This window comes from Triticum aestivum, chromosome 2B, assembly GCF_018294505.1.
Source record: "Triticum aestivum cultivar Chinese Spring chromosome 2B, IWGSC CS RefSeq v2.1, whole genome shotgun sequence".
NCBI classification, from domain to species: domain Eukaryota; kingdom Viridiplantae; phylum Streptophyta; class Magnoliopsida; order Poales; family Poaceae; genus Triticum; species Triticum aestivum.
The window spans coordinates 786,111,886-786,123,594 of record NC_057798.1 but is presented as its reverse complement, the minus strand read 5'-3'; the positions used below and the strand labels follow the sequence as shown (position 1 = coordinate 786,123,594).

Genomic DNA, 11,709 nt, shown 5'->3' with positions numbered 1-11,709 from the left:
TCGGCAGGCGTGACAAAATCATGACCTAACAAATGCTCTATCTAAGTTAACTTTGGAGAACCAAATAGATGCTTCTCCTCTGTGATCGACCCAGGAGACTGAAGAATGCAAACAAGTTAACAGGAGGCAATTCTTATTCAAGTTTCATCCAAATTTCTGACAACCGAGGACATGACTGACATGACTGTGCAACGTGCCCTAGCTCTAGCCATTTGTCTTGGTCATCATCGCCAATTGTCTCATAATCCTGACGCTCCTACAGTCGGAGACGAACATGTCCCACGGGAGGTCGCCGGCGAGCAAGATGTTGTCGTCCTCGTCCTCGTAGGCCACGACCATGTCACGGGAACTACACCAAGCAATCTGAGTGAGCCGGCCCAAGCGAAGCCCACCAGGCCGCAGCGTAGCAAGCAGCCCAACCAGTGCTACACCGGTCCAGATTGGAGCCAGTGAGGCAGCGAGTGTGCCTGCCCCTACTTAGCGCATGGTTGGTGTGTGCATGAGGGGCACGAAAGAAGTGAACCCCGATCCGGCCGCCTGTGGCGTGTTTCTCCTCCCACCTCCGGCTCTTTCTCCCCGAATCCCCTTCTTGCTGCTACCCAAGGCGTGTATCTTGAATTTGAGGGATTAATCCACAGTCTATCTAGTTCGAGAGGTAAGATTCGTGTCATTTGGTATCAGATTGCTGGTCCCCGCTTCCTCATCCTGGCCCCGACGCGCACGAAGAGCCTCAAGGCGGTCATGGCGAATCTCATTCTGTAGAAGCAGATGGCGGACACGACGGTCGAGCGTGGCGGCATCGCTGCAGCACTGCTGGCGATCCAGAAGTCGCTTGATGGAGCCCACGGTGACCCGCATGGAGCCCGTGCTCGCGTCGCTCGAGCCCAAGGTCGCCGATCTCACAGCATGGTGCCTCGGCGTGGACCACGCGGTCAGGCAGCTCCAAGCTGATCTGAGCGAGATCCGCGCTGAGCTCGCCAAGATCACCACAAGACCCTTCTTCCACGAGGCGGGCAAGGCCGATACTAGCGGGATCCAGCCCGCGGCGGACGCGCCCTTCGCCACCAACAACACTAGTGGTGATGGCCACGGGCCCGGTGGCCACGGCAGGACTCCACCAGTACGGGCTTCGGTGGGGGGAGCCCCTTGCTCCCCGCACCGACCCTGGCCAATGGTACGTTCAGGACTCCATTTCCCCCTGTTCCCCTGCTTGGTCCCGGTCAAAATAGCGGCCCCGTATCTGCACCCTGCAATTCCTATTCCCACTAGTCTGTCCTGAATTTGATGGGGACAATCCTACTGGTTGGTGCATCCGTTGCGAAGCTTACTTTTGTGTTTGTGCTATTGATCCCAGTACCTGGGTGGATACCGCCGTGGTCTATTTCACCAGCGATGCAGCTCTGTGGCTAGAGTGGTCTCAAACTCATGTTAAGTTTCCGAAGTGGGAGTATTTTGTTGCTGCTGTTCTAGAGAAATTTGGTCGTTCTGAATTCCAACACCTAGTTCGCAAGTTCTCTAGATTAAAACAAACAGGTTCGGTTTTGGAATATGCCAAACAGTTTAACATAGCTATGCATAGCCTATTGGCACATCACAAATCATGGGATCCTTTATTTTTCACCACGCAATTCTTGGATGGTCTAAATAGTGACATTAAGGCAGCTATTATTCTGCATCGTCCGGTCGACTTGGAAACTGCTGTTTCTTTGGCTGCATTACAGGAGGAGGCCTTGGAGCTTATTCAGCGAGACCGCGCGGAGATGACTGTGACAAGCCAGCAACAGAGAGGTGGCCGTGCTTATCATGCTTCGCCGCATCCTCCCACCCCGCTGTCTATTCCAGCAGTCGTGTCCTCAGGCAAAACACCATCGACATCGATCGCGGGTGGGGATGATCGTCGCAGTCCAGACAGCTCCAAGCCTGCTTCCACTACTTCGTCCGTTAACGACAAGCTCAAGACATTGCGTGCCTATCGCCGTGCACAAGGCCTCTGTTTTACCTGCAGTGAACGATGGGGGCCAGGGCACACATGTGCAGCCACGGTCCAGCTGCATGTGGTCGAAGAACTGGTGGGCATGCTCAACAACCCTCCTTCGCCTAAGTCCGTTCACCTCTCAGCAGATACCTCAGAGGAAGATCTCTGTCTGCTCTCAGCGACAGCGGCAACTGGCACTGAATCCCCACGAGCCTTCCGTCTGCTGGGCCAACTCAAGCAACGATCCCTCTTGATGCTGGTGGACTCGGGGAGTTCACAAGCTTCATCAACTTCGACATTGCCGGCGAATGGCCTGGGATTCAAGCAATACCAACCCCTCTGAGAGTCAAAGTAGCTGATGGTGCTATCGTCTCTTGCACTAAAGAGATTCCAGCAGTCGAATATCAAGTACAGGGGCACAACTTTTAGTCCCCGCTGAAGCTTTTTCCTCTGGGTGCTTACGATGTTATCTTAGGAATGGATTGGCTCATGACAGTTGATTGGGGCCAGAAGCACATGCAATTCCATCACTCGGGGGCCCTTTGCCACTTGACTGGGATTTCTGCCATCACCACCTCCTGCAAGATCCTTTCGCTGGACGAGCTGCATCTGATGCAGGCACGAGACAAAGTGACACACGTGCTGCAACTCTGCTCTGCTAAGATAACACCAGACGGGATTGAGATTCCCCCAGAAGTTCAGAATCTTATCTCTGAGTTTGAGCAATTGTTTGAAGAGCCCTGAGGCCTCCCACCAGCGCATAGCTTTGATCATTCAATTGATCTGTTGCCGGGTGCGAAGCCAGTGAATATTCGACCCTACCGCTACAACCCAGCACAGAAAGATGAAATTGAGGCTTTGGTGGCTGATATGCTGAAACGGGGGATAATCCAACCAAGCCGCAGCCCATTCGCATCTCCAGTTTTGTTAGTGCTCAAGAAGAATGGTGAATGGCGTTTCTGTGTTGACTATCGCCATTTGAATGCCATCACTATCAAAAATCATTACCCGCTGCCCATTATCGATGAACTGCTCGATGAATTGGCTGGTTCAGCTTGGTTTACCACTTTGGATCTGCGAGCTGGTTTCCATCAGATCCGTATGTGTCCTAAAGATGAAGCCAAGACTGCATTCCGGACACACCACGGTCATTTTGAATTCAAGGTAATGCCGTATGGGGTCACTAGGGGGCCTCCCACCTTTCAGTCCGGGATGCACATGGTGTTGGGGTTGTTACTTCGGAAGGGCATGCTAGTTTTCATAGATGACATCTTGGTTCATAGCCGTACCCTACCCGATCATTTGCTGTTGCTCAGGTCTGTGTTTCAGCGTCTGAAGGAGTACTCACTGAAAGTCAAGCTCAGCAAGTGCATCTTCGCGCAGCCGCAGCTCAAGTACCTGGGTCATGTCATCAGTTCTGAAGGTGTCAGCACGGATCCGTCCAGTGTGGACAAAGTGAAAGATTGGCCACAACCTCTCTCAGTCAAGGAACTGCGGCAGTTCTTGGGTCTCGCCGGCTACTACCGTAAATTCATGCACCATTACGGCGTGATTAGCCGTCCTCTAACTGATCTGCTAAAGAAAGGTGTCGTTTATGCTTGGACACCATTACATGAGGAGGCTTTTCAGGAGCTCAAACGAGCCCTGATATTGGCTCCAGTGCTTGCCTTGCCGGACTTCACCAAGCCATTCGTCTTGGAGACGGATGCCTCAGAGCGTGGAGTTGGCGCAGTCCTAATGCAAGGTCACCACCCCATTGCCTTCATGAGCAAATCCTTGGGACCCAAGCTCCAGACGCTTTCTAAATACGAAAAGGAGTGCCTCGCCATCCTCATGGATGTGGACCGATGGCGCCCGTACCTCCTCACTTCCTCCTTCGTCATCCGCACGGACCACCGCAACTTGGCGTGTCTTAATGAACAGCGCCTGACCACCCCCTGGAAGCAAAAAGCACTGACTAAACTGCTCGGCCTCCACTACACCATCGAGTACAAGAAAGGCGCGACCAACTTGGCGGCTGATGCCTTGTCTCGTCGTCCAGAACTATCTGACCAGCTCCACGCAGTTTCAGTTTGTGTCCCTTCCTGGCTGGAAGAAGTTAGGAAAGGCTACTTCATGGATCCACAATGCACCAGGCTGTTGGCAGCAGCTGCAGCGCGGGCTCCTATCGATCCGCCATTCACTGTCCAAGATGGGATCATTCGCTACAAAGGACACATCTAGATTGGTAGCAACAAACAAGTGCAAAATCAACTCCTCAGTGAGATGCACTTCAGCGCCATCGGGGGGCACTCGGGCATCCAGGCTACTTACAGCCGTATCATTCGCCTCTTCGCATGGCCTCAACTCAAGCAAACTGTCAAGAACTTCGTGGCACTCTGTGCTGTATGCAAACAAGCTAAACCGGAACATGTAAAGTACCCTGGGCTGCTGCAGCCGCTGGAGGTGCCAACGCAAGCCTGGAAAGTAGTCACTCTTGACTTTGTGGAAGGGTTACCGACCTCCCGTGGCTTCAACTCTATCCTGGTGGTGGTGGACAAGCTCAGCCGGTATGCTCACTTCATTCCCCTCCGCCATCCATTCACCGCTCTCCAAGTGGCGAAAGCATATATGGATTTTCTCTTCAAACTACACGGACCTCCAGATGCCATGGTTTTCGACCGTGATAGAGTCTTCACCAGTCGGGTCTGGAAAGAATTGTGCAAGCTGACACACACAACCCTCAATATCTCATTTGCTCGGCACCCGCAGACTGACGGCACAACGGAGCGTGTCAACCCGTGCATGGAAATCTATCTCCGCTGTTTTGTTCATAACTGCCCCAGCAAATGGATGGATTGGCTCTCCCTCGCGGAATTCTGGTACAACACTTCCTACCACTCCACTCTCAAGTCTACCCCCTTCGAAGTGCTCTATGGCCACAAGCCTTGCTTCTTCGGCATCTCTAATGTGGCTGATGCTGCGGTCACTGATCTGGCTCAGTGGACTGAAGAACGTGCCACCATGGTGGCTTTGCTCCGTCAGCACCTTAACAGAGCCCGGTAGGATATGAAAGTGAAGGCAGACCGCAAACGGTCAGACCGAGTGTTGGCTGTGTGAAAGTACATGTAGTTCGCATGTGTGGTTTTGGTAATTAAATGACAATCCTAATGGACTAATGTTTGCATTGAGTTTTACATTTGAAGGAAAGTTCCATTTCCAATGCATGAAGAATATTGGATGAACTGAAGGATGTTTGTTCCATGGTGATGCAAGAAGGAGATAGAATGGATTCAAAATGAATGCCATATACATATTGTTGTGCATGCATCAAGGCTTATGGGTTGAACCATGATGGATCAAGATCTTGAGAGAATGATTAAAGAGAAGAATTCTACATATGCTTGATGATAGGATCATTATGAGCTCATTTGTTGAGTCGGGGATTATTATGTCTTGAAGCAAGTAATTCAAGTGAAGAATTCATTGTGCCTCTCAAGATACTATGTTGGAGCATGAGAACGGGCAAATGATGTCCAATATGATATTCAAGGAGAAACTTGATATGGTCATGGTGAATTGAGATATTGGTTATTATGTCTTGAAGAAATGAAGCATAGTGAAGATATCAATAGGGCCTTCAAGACATCAATATTAATCATGGAGCAAAGATAAATGTTGACCAAGATGAAGATCAAAGATAGACCTCTAAGATAGACAACACACAAGCACATATCATGTGCTACATGAGACCTTGTGGTATGGTAAGAATTTATCAATTGCGCTTTGTGTACTAACCCATACTATGTGTTGTCTATGTTATGTGGGTTAGGTAATTCTCATGAGCTTGGTGCTTATAAGAAAGCTTGGTGCTCATCAAAGTATGTCATCAAGTAATTAATGTTGATGGAAAAGTAAAGATGAATGCAAAGCAAATCTTCCCATATTGTGTATGGGGGAGCTACTTGAAGACTTCTCCAATGTCTTGTCTTGCCTTCAACTTGAGCCATGAAGAAACATCAATATAAAGCTCAAGTGAAAGGCTCTAGTCAAAGGTATTAGTTCCTTTGGCTTTAGATGTGAGGATCGATGACCATCTAAAAGGATATATGCTCAGGAATGAGTTTTCGGAAGCTATCTAGTATAGTTCTTTTATGATTCTTGAGTTATAGGGATCCCGCACTATTAAGAGGGGATCAAAGGGGTTAGTGATGGATTTGCTCAAGTCAACATCATCTATTTCTATTCTTCTCACATCATTTTCCAACATAGGCATATTTCGCTCCTATCCAATACAAATACAATATGCCTACATATCTCAAAAGAAAATCCAAAGCCAACTAGGTTCCCCAAAGTATATGTATAACCATTGCATGCTTTGCACCCTCCATTATGGCTTATCTTGGGTGGTTCTATATGTGAGGACCTGGAGTTTTTCCATAGCTTCAAAACAAGCCCAAGATCATCAAAATCGGAGTCCGGATGTAAAAGTTATGCATGTTTCAGTTTTGGGGTTCCAGCTGTTTTTTTTTATGGCCGGACATCCGGGACTTGGCCGGATGTCCGGGCTTCCGGGTCGCCCCGGATGTCCGGGATCCTCCCGGAAATCCGGCCCGCAAATTCCAAAACCTGTTTTCAAATGTTGGTTGTGCCCGTCGGATGTCCGGCACTTGCCCGGATGTCCGGCCCGGCGCTGTCACTTACTCACAAACGGCTAGTTTTCTAGGCCCTCTATATATACCCCTCTACTAATCCGGTAGAGGGTTGATCACTTCATCCCAAATCGCCCCAAGAACACAAGTGGCTCCCTCTCACTTCTCCTACACCAAATCTTAGATCCCGGAGAGATTTGTGAGAGTTCTTGAGAGTTTTTCCAATCAAGTGATAGATCCACTCCCTCTCCCTCTCTTGACCAAAGGAATTCGTGATTTGAGCAAGTCTTGAGTATTTCCCCTTTGTTCTTGTTACTCTTGGAGGTCAAAGACTCCTAGGCGGTAGGAGTGCTCCAGTGAGGAATCAACTTGTGATTTGTCCCCCAAAAAGTTTGTGAAGGTTTGAAGGCCGCCTCAAGGTCTACCACTAGTGGTTGAGAATCGCCTTCGTGGTGATATCTCAAGAAGAATAGGGTGAGCCTTCGTGGCGTTGGTGTGCCTTCATGGTAACATCCACCTCTCTAACGGTGACTAGCTTCCCTCCAAGGAAGTGAACATCGGGATACATCCTCGTCTTCGTGACTTTGGTTATCCCTAACCCTAACTCCTTACTTGTGGTTTACTTTGGTCACTTGACCGTGCATTCACTATATCTTGTTGTCCTCATTATATTGTGTTGGTTACCATATCGTAGAGATCATTTAGGCCAACGCTTTATAGTCCGCAATTCATACTTGCTACCATTGTTCTATCTTGTGCTGAGTGTGAATTGCTAGCTTGTACATTCATTTCCATATCTTGTGACATAATTTGTGTAAGCTTGTATTGCTTACTTGTGGTTGTGTGTATTATTCATTTACATATCTTGTGATATACATTGAGTAAGATTGTGTACTTACTTGTGCTTACTCATATCCTCGTTGTTCTCATCTTGTTTATCCTAAGCTGTTGGTGCACTTGGTGAGCCTAGTATATTTAGGATTTGTGCTTGAAAAGTATCCGCTTAGTTTATTTTCGCATTAGGATATAGCCAAATCCGTAAAAGATTTTAAAACGCCTATTCACCCCCCCCCCCCCTCTAGGCGACATCGTGGTCCTTTCACTGTGGGGGATTGGGTGTTCCTCAAGCTGCAACCATGAGCACAATCATCCGTGGTAGCGCGCGCTAACCACAAGCTTGCCTTTCGATTCTTTCGACCGTTTCAGGTGCTGCAACGTGTGGGCGAAGTGGCGTACAAGCTTGCACTCCCAGAGCATTCCAGGATCCATCCTGTTATCCATGTCTCGCAGCTTCGCGCTGGCCTTCCTCCCGCCACGAGTGCTATGCCAGAGCTTCCAGTACTCGACGAGGATCTTCTTCCACTACAAGTACCTGAAGCTGTCCTCCAGAAACGTCGCGTCCAACGCGGAGCCCGGCAAGTGAAACAAGTTCTGGTGCAATGGTCGGGTTTTCCTACATCCTTGGCAACCTGGGAGGACAAGATTCCGCTGCGGTCTCGTTTTCCCCGAGCGCTGGCTTGGGGTCAAGCCAAGCGTAAAGGAAGGGGAAATGTCACGAGAACTACACCCAGCAATCCGAGTGAGCCGGCCCAAGCAAAGCCCACCAGGCCGCAGCGCAGCAAGCAGCCCAACCAGCGCTACACCGGGCCAGATTGGAGCCAGTGAGGCAGCGAGTGTGCCTGCCCCTACTTAGCGCATGGTTGATGTGTGTGTGAGGGGCACGAAAGAAGTGAACCCCGACCCGGCTGCCTGTGGCGTGTTTCTCCTCCCACCTCCGGCTCTTTCTCCCCAGATCCCCTTCTTGCCGCTACCCAAGGCGTGTACCTTGAATTTGAGGGATTAATCCACAGTCTAGCTAGTTTGAGAGGCAAGATCCGTGTCAGACCAGGCCCAGCATCTGGCCGGCCAGGCCCAGGAGCGCCGCCCTGAGCTCCGCGTGCCCTCCGTACGCCCCCAGGTCCACCTTCCGCTGGTACTGGGCTCCTTCCACGCTGACCTTCACGTACTTGTTGTCCGTGCAAGCACCGCCACCATAGCCCGGCGGGCTGAGCCGCAGTTCAGCGTCGACCTGCACGCATAGCATGTGAAGGATCGGCGAGCAGATGCAAATGAACGCGCGCGGAAACAAGTCGAGTCGAGTGTCCAGTCACAGGATCCAACTCGTGCAACCAAAGCTCGCAAGCACGAGAGAGAGAGAGGGAGGGAGAGAGAGAGAGAGAGAGAGAGAGAGAGGGAGGGAGGGAGGGAGGGAGGGAGAGAGAGAGAGATGGTTGTGGGGGAGGTCTGGTCTGACTGACCGTGCCGGTGGTGCGCGCCCTCTTGCCGATGTCCCGCCGCGCCGCCATGACCTCGCGCTCGCTCGCTCACGCAGAACAGAGGGGGTAGGAGGCAGGAAAGAGTAGCAGGGAGAGAGATGGCCGGCCAGATCACATGGAAAGAAAGAAGAAGGATGTGCGTCGTCATGCATGTATGTGCGAGTGCGTTGTCAAGTACGTACGTACGTGTGCTCGCACCATTCGTTGGTTGGTTCATCATCAGCGTCAGCATCGTGCGCTCATATCTGGTTGCCGACCCCAAAACGGCAGCCGATTCACGACCTCTATCTCCTCCTCCATTCTCAACAAATCGGCCGGGCAAGCGAGCGCATCGTGCCAAATCGGCCGGCACGCAAGGAAAGTTGCTGCGTGGCCCACATGCATGCGCGCATGAATGCAATGCACCGCGTGTGTACTACTCTACGTACGATCGGCGCTGATCGTGGAAGGGAGGAGTACACACTTGGGAGTGTGAATGTGTGATCGTGGCACCGATCAGGGGTTGTTTATATATAGGTTTTTTTAGTTTAGTTTCAGGGGAATATTTTTCGTTATGTGGTTAGTTTAGTTTCAGGGGTTGGGAACTCCAGATCTAGATTAGGGCCAGGCCGCCATCGCCGACGACAGCTTGGCAATGACCACCAGCAACCGCATACCACGGTATCCAGAGATAAGAATAGAAGCTCTCCTTCCGGCTCCTCGGCGATTTGGGCTTCCTGGCCGTTGGATCGGGTGGCTTGATCGGATCTAGGCCGTCGGATCGACCCCTGGAACGACCTCGTCCGTCGGATCAAAAAAGTTACTGCTGGAATGAATAGTTACCGTCACGTTCGTGCCACCGCGCGTAAATAGCCTGCCCCGCCGTGGGCATTTTCGTCATTTCACGCTTGCGCGTATAAATTGCGTCGCCGCTCGTGGAGACGACCTAGCCGCCTCTCTCCCCCGCACTCGCGCACCCCCTCTCCTCTTCCTCCCGTCCTCCCTCCTGCCCACTAGCTCGATCCCCACTGCTCACCGCCTCAGACGCCGGCCGATTCCGGCCGCTCCGGCGCCGTCCGGCACACATGCGGCTGCAGCTCTACTAGCTTCACCGCGTCGATCCACTTTTCCTCACCTCCTGTGGTCGCCCCCATCGATTTCCCCCTGCTAGGGTTTCGATGGTGGAGGTCGACCTCGCCTCCGGCGGCCGCCTGCTCGTTGCCCGGCGCGACTGGACCGCCGACATCAACACGGAAGAGGTGTTGTTCGTCATCATCAATCTGCCTCAGGCTCACCGGATTCAAGAAAGGGCACGGGCGGCAACTCCCTCCCGGATCCCATCCGTTGCAGGCGCTCCGGTGAGTCCACCTTGATGCATTGTTTGTACCTCGCACACTTTTTCCCTCTCTCGTGGTTCGGCGGGGAGCGAGCGGCGGTTGCAGATCGATGCCATGTGGTGGAGCGGTGGGGGGGGGGGGGTTGTAGGGGGAACCACGCCATGGCGGGTGAGGCGGACTGTGCCAGCTAGAGAGGTGCAGGCGCGTGGTTTGATGGGGCGGATGGTTCACGGCCGGCGTGTGGCGAAGGGAGGGGCGTTGATGTACAGGATGTAGGAGAGCATGGTGATGCTTCCTTAAAGCGTGGTGACCACAGCGGGGCGTGCGTAGGTGCATGGGGGCGAGCTGGAGTTTGTTTCTGTTGATGGGCTCGTGGGAGAGGTCGTACCCCAGGGGAGGTGGCGACGGTGGCTTAGGCTTGTTGTTTTCTTCCATATGCAGATTTTTAGGCTTTATATTGCCGCCTGACTTATTCAGTTCGGAGGCTTTGTGCAAGTTTTAGGCTGCTGCTACTGTCTATCTATGCATGTTTGTCCTTGCCTTCTATGCATTACTGATGTTTATCTATACAAGTCTATGCTGATGCCTTTTATTTCCCAGTTGTCTGATGGTGAACTAGAAGTTTTTTTTGCTGATTAGAGATGATGATGCTGCTTTTATTTTTTCGAGTTGATTGATGAACTAGATGTAGTCACCGGTTTGGTGTTTACAGTCCTGTGAATGGCATATGTTTATTTGTGTTGTCATTGCTGCTTTGAAAGAACATGCGATGCCCCCATGTTTGGTTTTGGTAATTGATGACAATCTCTATGGACTAATGGTTGCCTTGAGTTATATTTGAAGGTTTTGTCCATAGGCTTTTCTTGAAGTCCATGTGTTGGTTTTAAGGAGTTTATGAGTTGACCAAGGTGCTATTAAGGAATTATCCAAAGATTGGTCATGTGAGTGTTGAGCTTATTGCAAGCATGTCTTGAAGAAGAAGATTATGTGATCATTCATGTTTACCTTCAAGACATCATCCAAATGAAGAGGGTTGGAAAGATTCAAGGTTGATCTAGCCTAAGTACAGAGAGTGATTCAAGTTGATCAACACACAAAGCGCACAAGTTGTACCGAGAGGGACGAAGTGTTCCCATGGTATGGTAAGCATTGTCCATTATGCTTTGTGTACTAACCCATGGTCTACGTGAGAGTTCTTTGTGGGGTTAGGTATGTTTCCATGGTCTTGCGTCAAGAGGAAGATCCCATACAACCCATGGAGGATGACATCAAGTGGTGATCGTCATCAAGTTTGCTGTGTGCAAGTTCAAGTGGAGCAACACGAAGAGTGGCTCACCCATAATGGAGTATGGGGGAGCAATCAAGTTTGAATCTTGCCATCCATTGTGGTGTCAATGGACTTGTGAAGATGTGCCGAAGAGTCGCTCACCCATAGTGGACTATGGGGGAGCAATCATCTAGTCTTCATCGAG

The 11,709-nt window shown here is 51.0% G+C and overlaps 1 protein-coding gene across 1 annotated transcript; it reads right to left on the bottom strand.

The window, feature by feature from the left end:
• Positions 1–204: 204 nt before the first annotated feature.
• LOC123039663 (auxin-responsive protein IAA14-like) lies at positions 205–8,951 on the bottom strand. Its single transcript, XM_044462727.1, has 3 exons — positions 8,904–8,951; positions 8,492–8,674; positions 205–363 (listed from the first exon to the last, which is right to left on the bottom strand). Exons 1-3 carry the CDS (start codon positions 8,949–8,951, stop codon positions 205–207), a joined length of 390 nt encoding a protein of 129 aa, XP_044318662.1.
• Between the last annotated feature and the right edge of the window lie 2,758 nt (positions 8,952–11,709).

Coding starts and splice junctions, on each gene's coding strand:
- LOC123039663 (XM_044462727.1), bottom strand. CDS start 8,951: ATGGCGGCGCGGCGGGACATCGGCAAGAGGGCGCGCACCACCGGCACG. Junction 8,675..8,903: donor GGGCGCGCACCACCGGCACG/GTCAGTCAGACC, acceptor CTATGCGTGCAG/GTCGACGCTGAACTGCGGCT. Junction 364..8,491: donor CCGGCCAGATGCTGGGCCTG/GTCTGACACGGA, acceptor CGGCTCACTCAG/ATTGCTTGGTGTAGTTCCCG.